Source organism: Strongylocentrotus purpuratus, unplaced genomic scaffold, assembly GCF_000002235.5.
Source record: "Strongylocentrotus purpuratus isolate Spur 01 unplaced genomic scaffold, Spur_5.0 spur5_scaffold_13, whole genome shotgun sequence".
In the NCBI taxonomy this organism is placed as follows: domain Eukaryota; kingdom Metazoa; phylum Echinodermata; class Echinoidea; order Camarodonta; family Strongylocentrotidae; genus Strongylocentrotus; species Strongylocentrotus purpuratus.
In genome coordinates this window covers 7,464,893-7,491,130 of record NW_022145598.1, presented here as the reverse complement: position 1 = coordinate 7,491,130, position 26,238 = coordinate 7,464,893, and the positions used below count along the sequence as shown (strand labels likewise).

At 38.0% G+C, this 26,238-nt stretch overlaps 1 protein-coding gene across 1 annotated transcript in view; it reads right to left on the bottom strand.

Moving 5' to 3' along the window:
- The window catches only part of LOC105444845, an 86,751-nt gene that overhangs the window by 51,619 nt on the left and 8,894 nt on the right, over positions 1-26,238 (bottom strand). Inside the window, exons 8-31 of the mRNA XM_030983854.1 lie at positions 25,922-26,098; positions 24,752-25,204; positions 23,528-23,698; positions 22,239-22,676; positions 21,376-21,546; positions 19,610-20,056; positions 19,079-19,249; positions 17,210-17,367; positions 16,481-16,754; positions 15,503-15,685; positions 14,782-14,988; positions 13,844-14,014; positions 12,070-12,243; positions 10,809-10,988; positions 8,801-8,980; positions 8,214-8,441; positions 6,736-6,939; positions 5,371-5,649; positions 3,976-4,136; positions 3,018-3,158; positions 2,481-2,625; positions 1,920-2,075; positions 1,183-1,422; positions 238-524 (exon numbers count right to left, since the gene is read on the bottom strand). Of these exons, the coding sequence (XP_030839714.1) occupies positions 238-524; positions 1,183-1,422; positions 1,920-2,075; positions 2,481-2,625; positions 3,018-3,158; positions 3,976-4,136; positions 5,371-5,649; positions 6,736-6,939; positions 8,214-8,441; positions 8,801-8,980; positions 10,809-10,988; positions 12,070-12,243; positions 13,844-14,014; positions 14,782-14,988; positions 15,503-15,685; positions 16,481-16,754; positions 17,210-17,367; positions 19,079-19,249; positions 19,610-20,056; positions 21,376-21,546; positions 22,239-22,676; positions 23,528-23,698; positions 24,752-25,204; positions 25,922-26,098 (5,396 nt within the window). The remainder of the gene's footprint in view (positions 1-237; positions 525-1,182; positions 1,423-1,919; positions 2,076-2,480; positions 2,626-3,017; positions 3,159-3,975; positions 4,137-5,370; positions 5,650-6,735; positions 6,940-8,213; positions 8,442-8,800; positions 8,981-10,808; positions 10,989-12,069; positions 12,244-13,843; positions 14,015-14,781; positions 14,989-15,502; positions 15,686-16,480; positions 16,755-17,209; positions 17,368-19,078; positions 19,250-19,609; positions 20,057-21,375; positions 21,547-22,238; positions 22,677-23,527; positions 23,699-24,751; positions 25,205-25,921; positions 26,099-26,238) is intronic.

The following is a 26,238-nucleotide window of genomic DNA, read 5'->3' as shown; positions in this document are numbered from 1 at the left end:
AAGTTAAAATACAAAATGTTCTCATCCGTACCTTAAATAATAATAATTATATTTGCTTATATAGCGCCTAACACTTACTTTATCAGAAGGCTCTAAGTACTCTACAAAATGCAGCATAATTACCCTGGCTTTAGCAGTGCAGCTGTTATGCACGCTGCGTTTCAAGGAATAAATTCCAACCAGGTACCCATTTTCTTCACCTGGGTGGAGTGTGGCAAATGTAGATCAATGTCTTACCTTAAAGGTATTCCCATTTCCAGAGTCCTTGATGGTGTCAGCCTTCGAGAGGATGGAATAGTCAGAAGTGAGCGAAGGACTGTTCAGATTGCGTAATACTGTGGTTAAAGCGGACCAGCCACTAGCACTTGCTTGAGTGAGAACAAGAGTCCATCCCCCACCATCCCTAGTCATGTCACAGTAGACATCATTCACGTTTGCGCCGATCTTGACCGAGTAGATACCGTCGCCAGGGGTGTTGCCCCTCGCCTTAGAAACGATGAGGTGAATGTTGCAAGAGGAGTAGTCTAGATAAAGTTGAACAAGATAGAGAATTAGAGATATATTTAGTGTATATGTAGACAATAACACATGTCAAATATCAGAAACATCTACACTGTATAATTATTTATACACCATATTGATAAGTTCCTGGGTACACCACATGAATGTTGTCTCTACAAACCTTTAAATTAATAATTATAATAATGATAATAACATGACTTGTTTACACAGGGTAGCCTCATCAGTATAAATACCTTTCTCCCTGAGGGCCCTGCAATCATATTATTCAAAATAATAATTATGTACTGCACAGAATGTGTTGCTTTTTCTCATCAAATTTTGCAACATTTATAGATTTTTTTGATAGTCACAAGTTTGGATAACACCATGAATGATCAAGTACTGAAGAAAGATGCTTCAAACTTGTGTATATGGAACGATATAAATCAAGGCAAGTTAGAAATGGAACTGCGGTTAACACTTTGCCTCAAGCAATTTAATTTTTTATACAATTTTCACAAAATCCATAGGCAACATATTGGCATGTATTATAAAGCCTTTTGATTGATCGTAAGGTTAATATTGAGCGTAAGTCTATAGCTCATCGTGTATTGATCAAACTTTAGATCAATCATAACTCTTTATAAGAATGGCTTTTCTTTCACTGACAAAAACAATTACCTAATTCATAGTAGTCATAGCCTAAGGTGACACTTAGTGGCTCATCATGAAACGAATTTGAGGTGTTGGTGAGAACACAATCTCCTGAACCCGAGCCAAAGTTAAACGATTCACAATCAAAGCTCTCCTCGACGGCACACAAGGTGGCGCACTCTATCGCGGTGGTAACGGAATAAGAGACGGTGAGGTCCGCTCCTAGTTGTCTGTTTGACTGCTTCCCAAAGAAATGGAGTGGTTCATCTGTAAAGGAAAAATAAAATGGAAATAATTGAAGACAGTGAGTGAGCGAGTTTAAGGCCTAAAAAAAAAAGAGATGTTGTATTGCCCTTTAGGTGCTAAAACCAAAACATGGGTTGGTCGGTCGAAAATCTTCTTCGCTTAATTCGGAACTTAGATTTTGGACGCCCATGTGTCCCGGGCGCTGTGGATGTCAAGCCCTGACTTGAATTTTCGAACGAGCACAGGGCAGAAAATGTTTTCCTATTTGAACCAGAAACAATTTTTGATTTAAAATCACAACAGTGATTGGTTCATACAGTACATTCTTCATGGGCTTTTGCAAACATAATAATCAATCGCATGGACATGTAAAAAATGAACGTGTAATTAAACATTGTTGACTAAAAGCTCAATTATGCATGCACACACATGAAAAAGATAGTTGCATCAAAACATTTTAACAAAAATCAATGTTGACATCCTAGAAATAATAAATGATAAACAAAATGGTAGTTTACCTAGTATTTGTTCCATGTATTCATTATTTTGGCACCTTAGACCAGTTCCTTGTTGGGCTGGGCTATCACAGGACCTGGTCCTCTCTTTTGTTCCTGTTCCTTCGCAAGCAACGGAGCAGGATCCCCATTCTCCCCAGGAACTGAACTCCCCATTCACTGTCGATGAAGATGAAGAGGATAACAAATCAAAAAAGAAATAATAAAGTTGAATCCTGTTATGAAGAATTGTTGACCCGATGATTTTTTTGATTTTGTTTAAAGTTTAACAAATTAGCTTATCATGTGTATGCTAGTAAGTTTAGCAACCAGGGGACGGATGGCTTTAAGTCCTCTCTATTGAACTTGGTACGAGACCACTGCTCTACCACTGAGCCATTGCACCTCCTTCAATTTTATACCTCATTTTTTCTCCATAATTCAAAATACCAGATTATAATCAACATTTAGCTTGGACTTGCAGTGATCTTCAGTGGCTTTCATTGACCTTTAAGTGATCTTCAGTGAGCTTTCAGTGACCCTTTGCTAGATAATTCAAACAAAGTAATGTAAATGTACGCATACCTGGTTGGACAGTTCCATAGAAGGCAGCCCTGAAAGAGATTGCTGTGTTCCAAGTTTTTGGTTCCACCCGGACATAACGTACACCCTCTACGGGATCCAGGCTGTGACGAACTACAGAAGTGCTATCCATGTTGCCTTGAATAAGCTGTATATTAAGACAATGGTAAATGTCAGACAATCATATTTCCCTTGTAAGTTTTCTGCTGTTTTAATGATAAACTATGCAAAAACAAATAATTGAATAAATGAATACACTGTACACAAATGAATGGATAAATGTAGAAAGCTCAAAGGAGCAATCCCACCCTTAACGACTCCTAACAATGCTACTTTACAGACACAAAATAAATTGTTTAAATATTCAAAAGCTCCTGAAAACAAGTGCGTCTTTAACAAAACTTTGAAGACAGCAATAGATGAGGCTTTTTTCTAGTCTTGTGGTAAGTTATTCCAAAGCTTTGGAGTTTTATAAGTACAATCTCCAAGAGTTTTTTTTTGTGGGAGGTACATGTACATCTATTGCAATCAGATTTATACCTTTGTCGCTCCAGATCCATAGTAGCTCCAATTAACCCCGTCACTGGAGTACTTGAGGTAGTAACCGGTGACATAACCATCGCAGCAAGGGCGCCCTCTGGTGTCCATACCTGTCAGTGCTACATACTGCCCAAAATCAATCTGAAAGAAAAGGAGTATTGAGATTACATGACTGTGCAGTCGTAGAATTGACACGATGGTCAAATATTCCCCAATTCTAGGGTGCTATTATGGAATAAATGAATCAATCAATCAATCAATCAACGAATGAATGAAGGAATAAATGAATGATGGAAAGAATGAATGAATATATAAATGAATGAATGCATAAATGAATATATGAATGAACAAATGAATGAATATATAAATGAATGAATGCATAAATGAATATATGAATGAATGAACAAATGAATGAATATATAAATAAATGAATGCATAAATGAATATATGAATGAATGAACAAATGAATGAATATACATGTATGAATGGATGAATGTATTGATGAATGCATGAGTGGACAAATGAATATATAAATGAATGAATGCATAAATGAATAGATTAATGTATGAATAAATCAATGAAAAAATGAATGATTGAAGTAAGGAATGAATGAATGAATGCATAGATGAATATATATAAATGAATGAATGGATAAATTGATACATAAATGTAGGAATTAATCAATGATAAATGCATGGATGAATGAATGAGAAGACAAATAAATATATAAATGAATGAATGGATAAATAAATAGATGAATGTACGAATGAAAAATGAATGACTCAAAGATGGAATGAACAAATGAATGAATGAATAAATGAATGGATGAATGAATGAATGGATGAATGAATGAATGGATGAATGAATGCGTGGATGAATGTGAATGAATGAGTGGATAATTAAATATATATGAACGGAATAACTTAATAGATGAACGGATGAAAAATTGAATACTAACCTCTAACCATTCTCCATCACTTGTAGAGTTTGCAGGTACCCATCCCATTGTATTATTATCATTATAAACACCAGCATTGGATGGGCCCATGTCCGGTTGTGATGATGAGGCATTGAAGCTGATCTGACTGAATAGTTGCCCAATAAGAGAAATTCCTTCACCTGTGCAGGGGAAAACATAATATAATAATAATAACGTTTTATTTACCCAGGGTAGCCACTTCATATGAAACTGCTCTGCCAGCGGGCCCTGCATAACATTATGTTATTACTACCCTTTTCCAATCTAATATACTGAGCGCCTAGCTAGAAGGCAGAAGGTCCCTTTGTTATAAGTCTTTGGTGTGACTCGACCGGGGTTCGAACCGACGACCTCCCGTTCATGAGGTGGGCGCTCTAACCACTGAGCCACCATGCCCGGTTAATAATAGTCCATTGTATTAGATAGGGAATCTAAACAAACATCATATTCATGACTGAGCTTCTAATAATGATAAGAACACTAAAACCCACAATTTCTGTGCAATGAACTCTACTAGTCAGAATAAAAGCCGAATCGGCTTCAAATCGTAGACAAATGCACTCCTGGGGGTGTTTCACAAAGATCCAAAGTCAAACTTAACTCCAAGTTGGACTTTAAAATTATGGAGAGCCATTTGTAGACTTAAGATAAAATATATTCAAAAGTGAAAATTCAAGTATTTTAGACTTTTTATAAATTCCACATTAATAGAAAATATGAATGATTTGGATTAACATTCTATGCCTTTTAAAATTGACTTTTTACAAAATATTTTCATAGATGCTAACGGCTTTCCATAATTAATAGGTCCAACTTAGAGATAAGTTCAACTTAGGATCTTTGTGAAACACCCCCCTGGTGTGATGTTACCACGATTCTCAGCCAATTAAGCTTATCCTCTTCCAAGAAAGCATAAAATCACTTGAAATTTCAGTTTTCTTAATCATAAGACTATTCAGATCCTCCATCATTAAGATTTTACATGTTTGTATCAAATGCTGTTGCAAATTCTTCCAAAATCAGAAACACTGTAATAGTTGGATCGTATAGTGTGAAGTGGTTTGATCAGTTTAATTTTGGCCATTACAAGAAGTGGGTTATTGTAGACAAATGCTCATGTACCTGTTACAGTTCATTCTATGTATGTTATTACCAAAAAAATAAACATGTCAGTTAGTCACTCAATAGTGTCTGACAGTGATGTCTAGAAGGTAAAAGGGTTTCCTTGCATAATTTGAATACTAGGACACTGCTTATGTTTAAATTTCACAGATAGGCAAATATGACATATTCAAAATTTCTGCAAAGTTCTACAGAATAAAAGTAATGTAGTATCTTAAAAATTATTTAGTAGCCAAATGGTTAAGAACCTACTTCTCTGGATGCAGTATACGCCCCATTCTCCAGATTGAGCAGACGCGCCTTTGTCCATCACCCCTGAACTATTAGCACTTGCACTACATTCGGTCGACGACTGAACGACACGCTTCACTGATCCGTCAGACGCCCATCCCCAATCGCAGGACTCGTCTCCACTGTCATACATGTCCAGCAGGTCATCGGGCGTGGCCAGCTCCGCCCCGTATTGGTAGCACCGGGTCTGGGCGTCGTCGAAGGTGACGTTGGATGATCCATCAAAATAGGCGTTGGATCCTGCAGGAAATAATTAATTTAGAGGAGAGGCAAATTAAAGCCTATCTGCACTAGTTTGGCCAGGAGGGATTAGACCACCCTGCGTGGTCACAGGCAGATGGTTATCTCATCAAATCAGCTCTTAATAAACATAAGAAAAAGGGGATCATGGGGGACCAACGGGTACCGCTTAGGCATTGTTGGATATATAGAGGGCGCAAGTATATATACGTAGTGTAGTTCCGCTTTAATTAAAGATTCAACTACATATACTTTCACAATCATGGCAAAATGTTCAAGGTAAATAATGATAATTATGTTTCATTTTGAAAATGCAGAAATAAAAATAAATAAACAAACAAACAAACAATAATAATCTAGATTGATATAGCACATAATACAAACGTTTCTTAGTGCTTTACAGATGTTATTACTCATGGTCACTGTATAAATATCACACAAAATGTGAGCACCATCTCCACTCCCTAGGAAGTATTTCTACCATATGATCAATGTAAGGTGAGAAGATAATGTAAATCATATTATGGCTTTCATCATCCCACCACGCCCCAGTTTCTATCCTGGGTATAAAATGGCAAATGAAGATTGACATCTTGCCAAAGGACATTACAAATAGTACAGCCAAGCCTGCATAGAAAGACTGCTCAAAGGAAACACAAAAAGTGGTCTTTATAGGCAGGGGATGTTTAAGCAAAAGTATAATTTCAAAGAAAACGTAAATATGCATGGTTTGTAAAGCAGTTGCTCTTTCTACACAGGGGGCCGGGCCCTAAAGCAGGTTTGACTGCACATTCAACGTTCAAATAACTCATAAATGCAAAACTAAAGCTGTAAACTTTGAGCTTCAAGGAAGACTGTGTACTGTAGGAGTAGACATTAATCTATATTTGCTGCACCCAACCCAGGTGAGGTAAATGGGTACTTGGAAGGATTATTCCTTGAAATGCACTGTGCACTGATAAAGGCTGCCGGAGCTAAAGCTAGGGTAATAATTTCCAAAACTCTTTGGAAGAGCATAGGGACATTATATAACGTGATATGCGCTATACAAGAACTGAATATCATTATTATTATTAGGAGACTCACCGATGTGGACTACAACCTCACAGAAAGAAAGAGAGGTCTCTGTGTCAGCAACGTTCTGAATACTGAGGTATCTTCCAGCCATGGGGTCACAGTTCACATCATAGGTAGACGATGCGTTAGAATCCACGATGTTTCCGCACCGCATGTTCTCCTTGGGTGTGGAACTGACACCGAGCCGGACCACGAAAGGAGTAAGAGTCCAGGCTGTTAAAATTGAAAGACACAAATTTTGTTATCTTCTGGAAAAAATAATTGGCGTGATGATGACCACAGGGAACATACAGGGAGAGATAACAAATATATTCAATTCAATTCAATTCAAATGAGGTTTTATTCAAGACTTGTCAAAAAGCCCAAAGACTAAAAAAGCAAGTTTACATCAAACATACAATCAAATAAAAAAGCATTCAAAAACATATACTGTATATATATATATATATATATATATATATACATGTATATAAAGAAAACATAGCAATTGAGAACAAATATATAAAAATTAATAAATTTTTACATCAAAACATCAAAGAAGTAACAAAAATGAACACAAAAAAGATACAAAAAAAAATAAAAGATATAAAATATTGCTAGCAAAAATGAATAAATGTTTACATCAAAACAAATAAGATGTATCCAGATACGTGAATTCAATTATATATATTACAGTACAATCATTGTGTATTACAGAGTAGCAATGCTTTATTTATAAATATATACCAGAATGCAAGACGTATTCCGTACAATGTAGAGAGTACTGTAATTACAATAATGTTAGTTTGTACTTTGCCGAACACCCCTCCCCCTCCCCCCTTCCTTCCCCCCCCCCCCCTCCAAGACGTTGGCCCTATTACATAAAAAAATGACTTACAATAATGCATAAAAATATATTCTGCAAGTAATTGTATTGTATCTATATGCAACATAAAACGAATCGTAAGTTAGTATTTATTGTAAAGTTACGATTGATTATTAACAAGATGCAATAAATTTGGGGAGATGATCAATTTCACCTCTTCATGCAACAGGATCTCTGTATTTTAAAAGTGAACACTTCAGGGGTGAAGTGAGCACTAACGTTTTTTTTTCTCAACCGCATCCCCCCCCCCCCCCCCCCCCCCCCGCCCTCTTGACTAAGAAAAAAAATGGCATCTAACAAGATTCCCCCCCCCCCCATCTCCTTTTAAGTAAGAAAATTGGGGAAAAATTGGGGAAAATAGCGGTAAAATCAGGAAAAAAAATATCAGGAAAAAAAAAAATAATTGGGAAACCGATTTGAATCGGGAAATTATCAGGCTTAAAACTTGTGGGAAGAAGGAGGATACTTTGGATGGACAGTCTGTAGAAATTGTTGGAAGAGAGAGGAGTGGAAGAACTGGGAGTGGTACTAATACAGAAGGCTAGGAACTGAGGGTTGGGGAACAGCATAATCACCAAAGTCAAACGATATGGCACTTAGAGAGAGAGAGAGAGAGACTTACTGCAATCAATACAGTCATCGGTTCTGACGTAGATGGATACTGATCGGACCTGATAGACCCCACCCAGGTCAACCTGCCACCAGGGGGCGCTCTCCACGTTGGTCTCAATGCAGGAGCCGCTGGAGAAGTTAGAGGTCAAGTCGTTGTCCACAGCCCGATAAGAATCACCACCAGATGCCGTACTGCTCTGTGAGGTGGTCTTGTTCTGGTAGAAATCCTCTCTCTCAGCTAAAATGGTTGATACAAATGTTGCAAAATTGGTTTTGAGTTTCTGATCTAAAATTTTACTTTTCTTGTACATGTATTAAAGAGAACTGTTGCTGAGCTAGCGCCATGAACGTCCCTGGACGGTGTCTGCGCTCTTTAATTTTACACTATTATTATTATTATCATTTTGAAAAAGAAAATGGCAATGAATGACATACAGATTATATTTTGTTTTTCAGTGAAAGATTTTGTACAATCATCCTTTAAACAAAAGCAGCTCAAGAACTCAAAAATAACTTACGTTCAATAGAAGCAGAAAAATCAGACAAAAATTCATAACTTTCTTATTAGTTATCCTATTTTGCTCATGTATATCTCACCTGTGCAGTTGACCGTTGCATTACATGCCTGTCTGAGGTAGAGGTCATCGAGGTCACATTCCAAGCCACCGTACTGAGGTTCAGGGTTATCACATGCCCGGTAGCGATACATTACCCCTCCCTCTCCACAGTTAATGGAACAGTCTGACCAGGATCCCCAACTGCTGTAATCACCATCGACTAGTAAAGGATGATAATAATAATAATAATATTGAGGGGTCAGTGACACAAAGACGCAACTCCATTTTGAGAAAAAGTGGTTTATGTGTCACTGAGCACTTGGGCCTTAAGGAGTTAAGTCTATGTTTCACTAGCCATTGACTTCAATGTGGTGTTGGGTGGAGTTAAGTCTTTGTGATTCCTGAACACATTTTTCTAAACATTTTGATATCAAATATTCATTTTGGCAAAATATGGAGTTGAGTCTGTGTGTCACTGAACCCTTGATATGTTCATTTATATAGCCCTCTCACACAATTGGTTTCATAGCACAGGATATAAAGGTGGGAAAATCATTTATAACAAATACGTTTTCAAGTGCTTCTTTAAGGTGTCTAGTGTGGGTGCTGTACGGATGTTCCGGATTATTTGTGAAATGGAGAAATATAAAATTATATTTGGTGAGTCGAATGGAATAATTGAGCCAGAATTGCTTTAAAATGGCAATTTGAGCAAAAACTCCTAGGTGATGTCAAGCATTGGGATGGCCATGTATTGTAATCATTTGATTAATGAGGACACTTTTTAACAAAGAAAGTACCATCCACAAAACCATTCTCATCAATAGTACCAATTTCATACAAACTCATCCCTATAATGCTCATTATAACATTGAATTGTAATTGCATCACACAGCACTTGCTCTGTCAGTACTAATCTCACTATTGTATTCAATATTTGACACATGTATTTGAAATCATTGTATCACATATTTATGATTTATTTTGCCTTTTTCTCCACGCACATGTAGCTAATATCTTACTATTTGCTTACATGTATGATATACATGTAGCCTTTCTCCAAATAATAATAATGATACTAATACTGCTACTACTAAATAATAATAATGATAACAACTATAACAAGAATAATAACAATAACAACAACAATAATAATAAATTAATAATAACGATAATAATAATAATAATACAAATAATTGGATTTATGTAGCGCCTTTTTATAGTGGATACAAGGCACTATCCTTTGGTCTATACTGAGGAATTAATAATAATAATAATAATAATAGTGGGTTCTTGTATAGCGCTCATGTCAGTCAGATTTGACCCTCCTGGCGCTCCTGATTATTACCCTGGCTTTAGCACGGCTGCCATACGGCGCTCTAGCATTTCAAGGAATAAATTCCTACCAGGTACCCATTTACTTCACCTGGGTGGAGTGTGGCAAATGTAGATCAATGTCTTTAAGAATTGTAGAGGTGTGTTTTTAGATATCTTTTGAAGAAGACAAGTGAAGCACTGTTTCTCAGTAAGGCTGGGAGTTTGTTCAATAGGCGTGGTGCAACGGATTGAAAGCCAGCCTGTTTAGGGGGTTTGGGAATGAGAAAGGAAGGAGCTGATGTACATCAAAGTGAATATGATGTTCCCTGTTACTGAAAAAGAGAGAGGAGATGCATAAAGGAAGTGTGGTGCCAATGATTTAAAAGTTTGAACAAGTATCTAGTATTGCATTCTCTCAGAATACAATGTATCTACAATGTATTCTTTTACCCATGCTTCCTCAGTTTTATGGAATGCACTTCCAGATTCCATGAGAAATCACAATGATTTATAAAACAAAAAAAGTATTTATGCAATGTTAAAAGTGAACACCCATGAACTCGGTGTCCAACACTATACTTTTTTGCTTCCAAGTGGATTTTCTAATCTGCATTACTTTTTCTTGTAATTCTTTCCTTTCTATGTAAAGCACATAGGGATATGCTATCCTGTAATGTGTTATGCGCTATAAAAGAACCGATTATTATTATTATTATTATCTAATATCTTACTTGGACATTCAAAATTCCCGCAGACTTCACTCTCCTCAGAGGGCTCGCCAGCAGGGCATGAATCACCCCCATGAGCCGGTGAGGGATTAGTACAGGACCTGTTTCTTGCGGTGGTCCCGACACCCCCACAGGACAGGCTACAGGTAGACCAGGCGCTCCATTCAGACCAACCACCGTGAACTGAAACAAATTGGCAACAAATTATCAAGATTAGATCAAAGGTGAAATTTTTCAGAAATCTATTTCTCAAAACTTTGCACTGAAAGCACAGCATATTACATGTAGATGGTGTATTCCATTGTATTCATTCCTATTGCAATAACAACAAATCATTTATATATCTAGTAGGAATACTTCTGGTTCTCATCACAAATATTTTTAATTGACATCATTGAGGGCAAAGAAGGTGAGAGAAGGGGAGAAAGACTACATGTATCCAGTACCAAATAATTAAATACCTTTAATGACAGCATCTAAAAACAAATCATTGAATTAAGTAGTGCTTATGCTTAAATCTGTAATTGTTTTATTCCTGCAATATCATTTTTGTAGTAAACTTTTGTCCCTTACTGATAAAAAACAATTTGAAAAGGATATTCTGATCTCAACCTTTTCAGTTCCAAAGGCATGTATTTATTATTGTGTGACAAAGAAAGGCTTCAGTCTGTTTCTTCTTTATATAATGAAATGGGTTCATTTCACAGAAAGTTTGAAATCAAAGAAGGGCGTCACTTTTAAGACTTTTGTAATAATTTTTTAAAGCAAAATGATTGAAAACTTTTCTCACAACGTGACTTTGCGTCCGACGTTTATAAATCTGACGACAATTCTAAGACAATTTTTTTTCTTATGAATTTACATGGTCGACATTATATATGGCTCCAAGATTCTTTCATTAATACTAGCCAGCTAGCTAAACCTACGCATGCACACATGGTGACCGTTAGGGTTAGTGATAGGGTTATATAATCATGCAAACCCACAGTTCATCAACCCACCGTTAGCTCAATCGGTAAGGACAGCGTAAAAGAACGTTGTAGTTGTGCGTTTGAATCTCAGAATTTCTTCAATTCTATTTTTTTGCCTTTATAAATAGTGCAAAACAATAATAATCAAAGTCCATTTCTGTGAAGTAAGCTGGCTAGACTCTTTGTGAGCCGTCAAAATCGTGAACTTTACTGTGATTTCACTTATAATGAACGAATGTTGGAGCCCGTATAGTGTCGACCAATTTACATGTCATAATGCTGGACAGACTCACCGGAACAAGTGACATTGGTGCTACAGTTCTGCCACTGAACATCGTCTCCTGAGCACTCTGTTCCATTGTACATAGGGGTAGGGTTAGAGCACTCTCTGCTCCGATACTGGTTTCCTCCGACACAAGTCTGACTGCATACTGACCAGGCTGTCCACTCCGTCCAGTTACCATCAACTAGTAGAACAGTCCAAGAATAATATTATAGCGGGTGTTTTATAATAATAATAATCATAATAATATGGATGTTTCATGTTTATTTAGCGCCGGTATTCGCCAGGCTCTGATGCTCATGGCGCTGTACATATTGCAATCACGAACATATCACTTTCTTAACTAAAGTAAAGGTTAACTAAAACAACACAAATTATTACATCACGATTATAATTGTCATAATTGAATAGCTCTGTTCAGAAAGAGATGAGCGTTTAGAGCAACTTTGAAGTCATGGAGGTCTGTTAAGCTACGCATACTAAGTGGCAGCTTATTCCAAAGGGACGGACCAGAATGAGAAAAGGCTGTATCCCCCTAGGAACTGCGCATCTTAGGGACAACTAATAATAGGGATTGAGATGAACAAAGATATCTTGTAGGCTTATACTTAACAATCAAATTCATATTGTAGGAAGGAACAGAGTCATACAAGAAGTGGAAAACTAGCAACAACAACTTAAAAATGATTGATTTTTAATAAACTTTCTAAGTTTCTAAATTTTTGTGATCTGTCATTTCAGATTTCTTGTAATCGCCAATACGCCCATAATGCCCGGATGTAGCATCTTGGACATAATTTCAAGCCACTTCCAGGATTTTAATACATAGTTCCGGGGCATGGTGCAGCGTGTGGTACACATTTTATGCATGGGCAATGTAAGTATGTGTCCAATTTCAAGGTTCCTTAATTTTTGTGACAACAGAAATAAAAAACAGAGAAAGATACTCCAAATGCAATGACAATCAGATTGAAGCAATGGAATGCCCTTCTCCAAACTTTGAGAAAAGGACGGGCTTAAATAAAGAATACCCTACCAAAAAGAGTATGTCCGTTGGTTGTCCAATATGAGCCAACAAACCCTTTAACGCCAAATCTGTATAAAGTTTGTTGATACTTCTTCATATATGTTTTAATATGTACTGATTATATTATGCATTCAGAACTGAATAAATGAAATGAAATAAAAAAGATGAAGAACGTGGAGAGAGAGAAATAGATTAAGGGGGGAGAGAGAAAGAGATTAAGGGGAGAGAGAAAGAGATTAAGGGGAGAGAGAACAAGATTAAAAGGGGAGAGCGAAGGATATTAAGGGGGAGAGAGAAAGAGATTAATGGGGAGAGAGAAAGAGATTAAGGGGGAGAGAGAAAAAGAGATTAAGGGGGGAGAGAAAGAGAAAGAGATTAAAGGGGAGAGAGAAAGAGATTAAGGGGAGAGAGAAAGAGATTAAGGGGGAAAGCGAAAGAGATTAAGGAGAGAGAAAGAGATTAAGGGAGAGAGAGAGAAAGAGGATAAGAGGGGAGAGAGATAGAGAATATGGGGGAGAGAGAGAAACAGGATAAGGGGGGAGAGAGAGAAAGAATAAGGGGAGAGAGAGAGAAAGAGGACACAAGGGAGAAGAGAGAAAGAGAATAAGGGGGAGAGAGAGAAAGAGGATAAGGGGGAGAGAGAGAAAGAGAATAAGGGGAGAGAGAGAAAGAGGAAAAGGGGGGAGAGTTGAGGGATAGAGAGAGAGAGAAAAGAAAGTGGGAGACTAAAAGAAATAGAGAGAAGAGAGGTCATTACTTGCGCAAGGTAATTTGGTGCATGAGAGCAGGTCTGTATCATCGCCTTCACAGTCAGCTCCTCCATGGTCTGGACTAGGACTATCGCAAGACCTGGTCCTGTTCTTGTACCCACTACCACACGTCACGTTACAACCGGTCCAGTTACTCCAACCTCCCCAGTTCCCATCAACTGGAAAAGTAAGAATTACATCAAAAACAGTCCGGAAGTTAAATGACTATGGGACACAAAATCGTCATAAAGTCATAATTAGACTTATTAAGAAATCAAGAAATATATTACAATATGCAACATCCTTCAATACGCATTGGTGAGATTTTAACAACTGCATCGTATAATTTTCCATTTTTTTTCTTCAAACCATTTAAATCTACGAATTTTTGACTACTCTGTCACACTGGAGTTCTAACACAGCAGATTACGTTTGTATACAATTTCATTTATTATAGATGACGAGTTGGTACGGATTATGAAGCTGTGATGCTAAAATTGTGAGTATAAACAGGTTTATAGACACGTCTTTCTGTATTCATTTCAGATACATGCTTTTCATATTACACAAAATTACTGATAAGAGACAAATAATAGTGTTGCCAATGTAAAGAAGAAAAGATGAACAAATATATCCCTTCGAAATTCTTGTCCTAAAGAGGTTAAATCTCACATTTGTAGGAGCACCATATAGAAAGTCAATTAAGATTTTGAATAGATAACTCTTTACATTTACATTAATGATATTTTGTCATGTGCAAGTCTGGGGCCCGTTTCATAAAACTTTTTATCAATAACAAATGCTAAATTTCTATGACAAGTTTGCTCTCAGCCAATCAGATGCCATGGATTCAGTAGCTTATAACAGTAGCTTGTAACTTGTTATTGATATCAAGTTTTATGAAACAGGGTCCTGGTTTAATACAAGTAAAGCTCAATGCACTTACTCGCTGGGCAGGCGTTGCCATCTTCAGTACCACAGCTCACGGTCTCGAAGGGATCACCCAGATCTGTACAGTTATCCCCACCGTACATCGGGATGGTACAGTTCCTGGTCCTGTTCAGGACCCCTCCGTACCTAGTCCCGTTGCTGTCCCAAGAGTAGCAGGAGACGCTGCACTCGCCGTTGACCCAGTCTGAGTAGTTACCATGGACTGCAAGGAAGTAAAATATGGTTTATAATCTCTCTCTCTGCACTCGTGCTGTCTTCTTCTTAACTGAAAATTGTGTGAGGCTGTAATTTGTGGGCTCATTTGACAAATTCTGCTTCACTTACAGTATAGTGGTCTTGGATGTTCCTAATATAGAGATACCTGAAGGTACTCTGTTTGTCCCATTTGCAGGTCAAAAATAAGAAAAGGTTAAATTCCAACGGCATTTAAAAGACAATACTTACTTAGAACTTCCCTCAAAACGAAAGGGTTTGAGAATGGCTTTTTGTGGGAAAATAACGACCATTACTTGTCAAATTGACTTAAGTGATTGCAATCACCACAGTTCTACAGAATTTGATGTTGGCTGCAAAAGGGACATAGTATCTTTAAAGTCCTTGTGAAATGAACATGGAGGTTTATGAAAAGTCAAAGCTAATATAAATAAATAAAATTCAAAAGAATGAAATATACTCCAGGCTACATGGGCAGGAAAAAAGTGATTTGACTTTAATACCTGGAGGGCATTGTGAGCCGCATGCTCCGTACTCGGTCTTGTTCCCTTCACAGTAGTCCCCTTCCAGGATTGGGGCTGGGTCTGAGCAGGTCCTGTTCCTATGCCTGGTCCCCATGTTAGCGCTCTCATCACAAGTCTGACTACAAGAAGACCAGTCGCCCCAGCTGCCCCAGTTACCATCGGCTACAAGATAAACAAACAAAAGAAATGGCTCATCAAATTAAAATCTCGACTGACTCTAGGATAGGCCTGCTATTAAACATTAGGGGGCCATGATGCCAAACTAAATAAAGCAAGTCATGGTTCTGATTTGAGTTCCAATGTTAGGACTCTCGTCACAAGTCTGACTACACAATGTACATGAAGACCAATCATCCCAGCTGCCCTAGTTACCATCAGCTACAAGATAAACAAACAAAGGAAATGGCTCATAAACTACTAATCTCACCAATCCCCCTTAGAAAAAGAAGACCGAGGATAAAACAAGGGGAATGAAAACATGAAAAAGTCAGTAACAATAAATAGATTGATAAATAAAGACATAAATGAATAAATAAATTGTTAATAAATGGATAAATAAATGAATTAATGAATGAATAAATGAATAAATGGATAAATAAATAAATTCTTTTGTGCTGCAATGTTGAGCTGTATTACACAAGTTCACATTTGTATGAGAATCTCCAAAGTCTTCCCTTTGTTTGCCCTATACCACATAAAAATATCAAAAAGATAAAAACAAAGCGACAAATCTAGAGTTAAAAGATTATAATGTATCATTTGATGAACATTTACTATCACAAATTAAATAATAATAATATTGGATCTTTATATGGCACACATATCCACCATCCATGGTGCTCAAGGCGCTCAAACATTACCCCGGCTCTGCTAGGCAGCCGATTTAGGCGCTCACGGCATTCAAGGAATTCCTTTCCTACTAGTACTGAACACCAAATGTAGATTAATGGAGCTTACTCTGTGTGATCTCGCAGATGTAAACCATCGAATCATCGCAGGCAACGTTAATCAGCCTCCATTCCCACGTTTTATCATTGTACGCCAATCCGACGCATGTTCCTGCACCGACGGGATAATTCTTGACCCATGGAGCGCCCTCTAGGGTCCTCCAAGATGTCGCGTCGGGAGCTCCAATGCCGTCGTCGAAGGAGAGGGTGCTGGATTCGTACAGGAGACCGGTCAGGTACTCAATGCTCTCGGATTCCCCGCGCTTCTTGAATAACCAGCTCACCTAAGATCAACATAAAGAAAGCTCACCTTGGAATTCTGAGATAATGTTTTGCATTCATGCACAGATTAGAATAATCTGTATCTGAACTGAAGTCAAAGGTCAAAAGTCAGAGGAATCATTTCATGAGGTCAAATATATGGTCAATATGGTCATGTGACAAGGTCAGGCAGACAATTATACCCAGTCAAACTCAGTGTTGTTATTTATGTATAAAAGATGTCCTGTATTGTTGACATTATGGTGCAAGAACCGTTGGTCAAAGGTCAAAGGTCTAAAGGGACCTTGTCTTAAGGTCATACAGAGAACTATTTCTCATCAAATTTAGTCACGTTATTGATGTAGAGAAGATATGTGCTGTACTACCACACATTACACTCCAATAATAGATGTACTTGGTCAAAGTTCATAAGATCACACAATAAGGTCGATAGGGGTCATATGTCACAAGGTCTTACCTCATCCAGCTCGGTCTGGTTATTGATGTAGAGAAGATGTCCCGTTTCATTGGTCATCATGGTGCATGAATGATTAGCATTGCTGTAGTCGGCCATACTATCCAGAACCTGTTTGTAACAGCTGTCATGTCCTGTTATCCAGCCATCAGGGCATTCGACTGCAAAATCATTGGAAAAAGGATTTTTTTAAATAAAGGTTAAAGCGAAGGTGGAGTTCTGGGAAGAGGTGAAAAATAATTTGTGAGCGTTATCATTCTTATTATGCAAGTGTGGAAGAACATCAGATAAGACATGTTCCCAAAAAAGCATGGCTCTTCAAATGCCTTCATATTCTAAATATGTCATGTACATCGTAAAACTCCAGGGTAGGATTTTTACGTCACGTGTTCGTGTAGTCCCATATACATCTTTCTGTGTATAGTGTTTGTAACTTTACCAAGACTTGGCCAAATTTCTTATCATTTTGATGATTCCAGAACCTTGCAACACACACAAATTCTTATATGCTAGATGATCAACCTTTTCTGGTCGATTCCACACCGTTTCTTTCACAATGCAATCGCATGACCAGAACTCAACTTCATTTTTAAGTAACCTGTTGACTACTGAATTCTCTATGAGAATAGGCATAATAAAGGGACCACTCAGTTCCGGTAGGCAGTGGGTTAAAACACAGTTTACATGCTTGCTTCTTCATGAAAATCCATAGCTATTCCTCTTTGTGTAGTATGCATAGGTAACAGGTAAAAAGTTTCAAACATTTGCCAAGTATCACCAATCAACATGGCATTTGGTACATTTTGTCTACAGGAGAAACTAATATCGTGTGTGAATCTTTGGATCATGAGACGTTTCCAATCACAAATGAAAATCTTATGGTTTGATCCTTATGCTCAAACAATTAATCTACCACAACCAAAGACAAAAGTTCACCTTGCATGTGTGTACATACGTGTGTATATAAACACACACATTCTTAGTTCCAAACTGTGCAATTATGGCTCATATTGGGAATGCATTCCTACAAATCTTTGAGATGTTTCCAATTTGAGAAGACCAATTGTTTCAGTGAGATATATTCATGAGATTAATTCGGTATAATTTCAGTTCGTAGCCTGTTTTATGTCATGCAAATAACTGACACTACATATCATATTCTTCAGAATCAATTTTATCCTCTGGAGAGCTACCAACCATCAAGCAGTGCTTAACATGTACATCTCCTTCATAACTGTATATCTAGCTCCTAATGATTCATCATTTTATATATTTTGAAATGTGAAATTATATGAATGCACTCCGAGCATGATCAGGTTCAATTCACTTCAATTCACAGTTTATTCAACACTTTTCATTAAAACATTTAAAACATACAAATACAGAATGGAATGATAAAAAAACAAGATAGTGATAACAAATAACAATGGTAATTTGTGAGAGCATTTGGGATAGGCAGAAAGGAGGATATGAAAGCCTACCCCTAAAACACATACTGTACATACAGGGAAAAAACAAACAAGAACAAAAGAACAAAACAAAACAACAAAAAAACATACTAAAACATACTATCATGTACAATCAGAGTTTTAAAAAAGAGTATCAAACTTGCCCCTGCTACAGTAAATATTTATTTAACAGAAATTGTTTGTATTTAATTTTTAAAAGTTTGAGGGATTTGCATTTTTTAATTTTCTGAGGTATACCCTGTACTAATCCATATTAATGGTCCTTTTAAAAAAATAGTGAATTTTTCATACATGTTGTTCTATTCTTGGGGAGGTGATAATTTAGGGCATTTCTAGTATTAAATTTATGCACATCACAATTCAAGTTAAACATTCAAACAAGCTCTTCCCAACAAACACTTACCAACAGGGCACCTGTCTACGCAGGATCTAGTGTCATTGAGGCTATCTTGACAGAACTGGCCATCAAGGACGGGGGTGGGGTTGTCACACTCCCTGGTCCGTATTTGAGTACCGCTCCCACAGCTGTCTGTGCACTGGCTCCAGGGACCCCACTCCCCTACTCCACCGGGAGCTAAATATGGAGAAAATAAAATGGGTAAATGATTGAATGAATGAAACTATGCATCTAGACTATAAATTTAGGTGAGAATTTCAGACGGGTAGATGGCAAACACCTAGTGTCATTCAGGCTATCTTGACAAAACTGGCCATCAAAGAAAGGGGTAGGGTTGTCACACTCCCTGGTCCGTGACATGGGAGAAAACTCTTTAATAATTTCTTGAAGAATTCATCTGGACTAAAACAAACAAATGTTTTACGAAGAAAAGATTTCCGACGAGTCATTTTAGTGATAAGATTTGTTTTTCCCCCTCCCTGGCACAGGTGACATCACATAATGATGATGATAGTAACAAAGAATGAAAGTACTTACTTTGTGGGATCTCACAGATGAATCCATACTGATCCGTACAGAAAACATCGCCAAACAGCCATTCCTGAGATGGGTAATTATAAACTAGCGCAACGCACTCCTTGCTTGCGACATTCCTTGGGTAAGCACTAGCCCACCAATCACCACCAGGCCACTCTGAGCTTGAAGGACCACTCCCAGACGAACCATAGTAGAGCATCGTCGAACTAGAGCTATCGTACGTGTGCCCGACAAATACCCTGTTCCCATGGCCTACAGCACGATCCTTTAGCCCCCAGTTCAGGAAGAATTGTTCATCGTAGCTGTCCACACGGACCACCCGACCGGTGTCGTTCGTTAGAATCTTGCAGGTGACGTTTGCGTTGTCCAGCGTGTCATGTTCGGTTTCGTTGACGAAGAACTTGTAGCAGCTGTCATGGTAGACATCAAAGCCGTATGGACAGTTTACTGGAAGTAAGATGAGGTAGAGTTTGAATAATAAAGGAAGGATTGACCTAAACGAGAAGAAGATTATTTTCTCTGCAAAGGCAAAGCAAAATGATGTACATACCAAGTCTGGGGGGCATTTCACAAAGCCTTTTTTCAATGACAAATGACAAAATTCAGTGACAAATCTGCTGATAACCAATCAGAAGCAAGGATTTCAGTAGCTTATAACAAAAACTGTCATTTGTCACTGATGACAAGTTTTGTGAAACACCCCCCTGATGATGGGTTGGTCTTTGAACAAACTGAGAAATGCCCCCTCTCTTTCAAAGTCTAAATCCTTCACACTGTGTATTTGATTATGGCTTCTTTACTGTGAGTGTAGCATTCAATAGAACCTTCACTACTTCAAATTCACCACTGATACCGGCAAGACTGCTGTAACTTCCTTCAGTGCACTCTTCCCATATTCTAATCTATTCAGTATCTTCAGTGTCCCCAATCCAAATCTTTAATCTCTTAAAGATGAAGTTGAGTTCTGGTCATGCGATTGCATTGTGAAAGAAACGTTGTGGAATCGATCAGAAAAGTTTGATCATCTAGCATATAAGTATTGGTGTGTACTGCAAGTTTCTGGAATCATCAAAATGATAAGAAATTTGGCCCAGTCTTCGTAAAGTTACAAGCACTGTACACAGAAAGATGTATATGGGAATACGCACACGTGCATGACACATGCGTTTATCTCTCACAGTCCAATAGATAAACTAATTTACCAAATATATCAATTAGTAGGCGGTTTGCGGGCAATTTTTTTATCATCATGTATTAGTCAAAACATATTCTTTCACATGATTGGTAATAAAGAGCTTCGATTTCATTTTTTGAAATTGGGGCATTTCCAATACTGGTCTTTACCTTTAAATCCATTACAAAACTTTAGTAGAACTGACTACTGAAGTAGTCAAGACAGCTACTTAGTCTCTGTTAAGCAGTCTTTATATACAGGTAAGACTGTTAAAATGTAAATGGGCACAGCATTCCAACATACCCAATTCTTTAATCTCTAAAATCCATTACAAAACTTTAGTAGAACTGCGACTAAAGTATTCAAGACAACTACTGTGTCTCCGTTGTTAAAGCAGTCTTTAAATACAGGTTAGACTGTAAGGGTAAATGGGCACAACATTCTAACATACCCAATTCTTTAATCTCTAAAATCCATTACAAAACTTTAGTAGAACTGACTACTGAAGTAGTCAAGACAACTACTGTGTCTCCGTTATTAAAGCAGTCTTTAAATACAGGTTAGACTGTAAGGGTAAATGGGCACAACATACCAACGTCGCAAGGCCCTGCACACGCCCTTGCTTCATTGCCATCTCCTACACAAGCTGTTCCGTTGAGTATCGACGGAGGATCGTCACAAAGTCGCTTCCTGACCTGGGTGCCGTTGCCACAGGTTGTATCACACATACTCCAACCTAACCAGGGGCCCCAGTTACCAGCAGCTGAAGAGTGAAATAAAGTAATATGTGTACGACTATATTCATTAACTTCATTTATTGGCAACTCTTTTGTTGAAGCAGTAACATTGGATGCATGTTAAGAAGAGAATTTCTAATTGTACATTTATGTAGGTGAATTGGTTTACTTTCCCATTAATACTTGTTGTTATTTATCTACTTTGTTATTTATTATGTGGTATATATATATATATATATATATATATATATATTCAAATTTGTCATGAGTGTAAAGCGCATAGAGAAATTTTCAGTTTATTATGCGCTTAATAAATATTCTCTAATATTATTATTATTACAAAGTTGCTTTGATTGTTTATAAGTGCATACACAAATTGGCACCCGTGTACCTCTTTATTTTACGGTCCTCACCTCATTGGTCAACTATACAGACTCAGCTCTAGTAAAGATACTTAAATTTTACACGGTTTTACCGTGTTAGTCAAAAACAAGTTTACACCTAGAAAATTGCTAATTATTTTTAAAATCATCTATGAACAGTACATTATTATACATCATATGAAAGAGTGTTTTATCCCAAATCATTTAGTATCATTTTTGTGTGGTATGTATTCACGCTTGGGTGAACAGGTGGCATTGTTTACGAGAGTACAAAAATCAACTTGCGCAAACAATCCCTTGGTTTTCATAAACATCTAAGAGTTCCCTGTACTTACTCTGTGTGATCTCGCAGATGTACCCCAGTTCTCTGTAACACGGGATGTCACGTAATAGCCACTGATGACGGTCCTCATCGTAAAACATCGCCACACACTGCCAGTCATTAGACGACGGATAGTCTGTTTCCCACAATTCCTCAGTGTTCCATCCTGTCACATTCACCATCACAGTGCCGTTGGCGTAGTACAGGTCTCCGCTGTCGTGCGTCAGTCCGACGTAGACCGGCGCCCTCTTGTTGCCGAACAACGACTCCTCCAGCCTGAATCCAAGAAACTCCAGTTCGGCGGATGATTGGACATAAGCGAGATGACCGGTGTCATTGGTCAGTGAGATGCAGGCTTCCATGGCAGAGTCCTGGTCAGTGAAATCTACATTGTAGTCCATCACCTTGAAGCAGCTTTCACCGAAAACGTGGAACCCGTCCGGGCAGGTCACTAAATGAAAAAGAGAAAGGAATTTATTTTTGTGATTTCTTTCCTTTTCTTGATAATTATAAACCATATCAAATGATCAGTCACACCTTGACCTGTTGCTTTATAACTTTTGTTTGATCCATACATGTACGTCTAAGTCGAGAGTAAGTAAACCCTTGATTTTATGAAGATTCTAAAATTTTAAAAACAATTTTCAAATACTCAAGAAAATGTTATATGTTTAAAACAACAAGAATACGGTGTTGATATATTATCATGGAAATACTGTTGTGCATATTTATTGTTTTTGGGGGTTCACATGTATTTTTTCACTGTTTACCCTCAAAACAAAAGGGCTTGAAAATGTCTTTTAGTGGGATAATAACGGGCATCAGCTGTCGAATCGACTTTAGTGATTGCAATTATTTTAGTAATAGTCTGATTTCAGACCCTTGTACCGAATGGTCATGCATTTTGTGCTGCGCAAAGATTCAATTATTTTAATTTTGGCCATTCCAAGAAGTGGTTCATTGATGTAGCCAAATGCCCATGTACCTTTACAGCTCATTTTATGTATGTTATTCCCAAAGAAAAAAAAGAAGTCAGTCAGTCACTCAATAGTGTCTGACAGTGAAGTCTAGAAAGTAAACAGGTTTCTTTGCATAATTTGAATAATAGGAGACTGCTAACGTCTAAATTTCACAGGTAGGACATGCGTAACATATTTAATAATTCCTGCAAAGTTCTACAGAATTTGATGTTGGCTGCAAATGGGACAAAGTATCTTTAAAATGTCTTGTATTGCTTATTATAGGAATTAAACTCTGCTACTCTGTCACACAATCTGTTTGGAAGAAGAGCTTCATAATTACCAGAGGGGCAGGCTCCTGCGCATACTCTTGTCTCCTCCGAGATACCGGTACAGTTAGCCCCGCCCAGGACGGGGGCGGGATCATCGCAGAGGCGGACCCTGGTCTGGTGTGCCCTCGCACAGGTGGAGTTACATTCTCCCCAGGGATGCCACGCCCCCCAGTTCCCATCACCTAAGGAATAGAAATACATGAGAGCATACTTGTAAGATATACAACATTGAATAATTATATAAAGCGTAAAGACTGTATTTACAGTTTCACAAAGACTAAGGATCAGGTTGGACTTAACTATGGCAGGCCGTTCATGCCACTGTTTGCTCTCACCATTTACTGGCATTGGTTTCTCAAGGGACATACATGTACAAATCATGGTCACAAATCTACAGAATTTTTTAATAATTCATTATTGAAGGAAAAAATATTATCTAAAGATCATAATGGTGGTAGCCAATGGTGGCATGAACGGCCTGTCATAGTAAAGTCTGACTTAAAGTTGATCTTAGTCCTTGTGAAACACTCCCCAGGTTTCCATTCATGAATCACTACATCATAAATACAATTATGAAAATGTGATGTGTTCCTGTTCTGCAGCTGAACAGAAGCAAAACATGTCACATTTCTTAAATGTTCTTTCAAAATTGACAATACAACAAGTTGCATTAAAATGTAATTTCTATTTCTTTCTGATTTTTTAACAATAAATTCATATAATTTATATCTCTACACTATATTTTTATGTATAATTCTGTTGTGACCTGTCCTTTGTGAGTCTTAAACCGATAGAAGAAGAATTTCTGTCATATCAGATGAATAAATCAATCAATTCAATTCAACCAATGTAACAGTCAATTGTTACAATCTAGGGTGTAGGTCTACGTTCTAGGTCACCTATATCCTGGACAACCACCCTCTGGATAACCACCCTCTAGGACAACTACCTCCTACGACAACTACCCCCTGGGGCAACCACCCTCTAGGTTATCCTAGGGGGTACTTGTGTGTGTGTGTGGGGGGGGGGGAAGTTGTCCTATAGGATGGTTGTCCTAGGGGGTAGTTGTCTGGGTTAGTTGTTCGGGGGAATTGTCCTAGGGGGTAGATGTGCTAGAGGGCCTAGAGAGTAGTTGTCCTAGAGGGTGGTTATCCTAGGGGTGGTTACCCGGGGGCGGTTGTCCAGGGGGTAGGTGTCCGGATATGGTAGATCTACAGTGAAAAGGGATAACTTACCTAGATTCACTTCGCAAACATAGCCGAGGCTTTGTGAGCACTCTTCATTGACAGCTTTCCATGTTGACCCAGACTTCTCCAGGAGAACGCACTCATTGTCCGTATCGCTGGTATCAGCCGACCCGCCGGACCACATCGAACCCCCAGCCACCTCCCACGAAGTCAGGTTCACCCCCTCGCTTGACGACCCGTACTCCCAGTGAAAGGTCACATTGCCGGAGGTCACATGGATCTTGCTTCCCGTGAAATACTTGAGGGAGTCGTCGGCGTAGTATTCGGCGAGGATGTCGGAAAGGAACGTTTCCTCGTCCATATCGTTAACGAAGAATAGATGGCCGCCGTAGATGGTCAGGTTCTGGCAGTCGGCTTTAGCGTCGTCGTACGTGGCTGTTTCGTTGACTTGGAGGAGGTAGCAAGTATCGTAGTTGGTGATGAAACCAGGTGGACACTCAACTGTGAAGAGGAAGAAAAGTATCAAAATAATTAAAATTGATTTATATTTTTTGCTTAATTTCAACAGGTCTAATATTGAACACCATCTCCCTGTGCACAGTCAACTAAACAGAGAAAAAAAGCACATTATCACAGTAATTCATCGGGAGGTGTTTCACAAAGATTGAAGTCAAACTTAAACTCATGCGTAAGTGCCAATGCGCATACACTATTTTACATGCAATCTCATTAATAATTTATCTGACCAATGCAATGATGTGTAATATACCGCGCGCACAAGTAGGAACTTACGCATGACTTTAAGTCCAACTTAACTCTTTGTGAAACATCCCCCAGATCAAGTTTGCTTTATTTCAACAGGATAACCTTATGTTATGAGAGCACTGCTTTGAAAACCAACATACTTTCACAAATAATAGGTTAATACATGTAGTTCATACATGGCACACTACATATATAAGTTCTAAAGTAAGAAATAAACATTACAATAATGATATTGGCATCTATAGAATATTCCAAATGCTCATTATGACATACCGGTACATGAAATAATGGATATTACAATCAAAATTATAGAGGGAAAAGATGGGAAAATGTTGTTGTCGTTTAGGTTTATAGGTGTTTATCATTTAGGAGTGAATATTTACACCTTTTCTGTTATAAATAATAGATAAGAATAGACTAGTCTACTCAAAGGGAGAATGATTTTGTACTTACCAATGGGACACACAGTCCCGCATGTTGTGTTCTGTGTGTAGTTTCCCATGCAATCATCTCCTCCGATAAAAGGGGCGGGGTTGGTACAGGTGCGGCGCCGGACCTGATAACCCTCACCGGGTCCACACGCAACGCTGCATTCCTCCCACTTGCCCCACTCAGAGAAGCCACCATGAGCTAGGATAAGAAGGATGATCAAATAGATTCAATTATCAAACCAAAAGCAAAATACTGAATTAAGAAATATATAAATTCTACATGGCTTGGACATGTACAAAGCGCTTGAAAGCTTGAAAGCAATTTTTCCTTTATGGGAC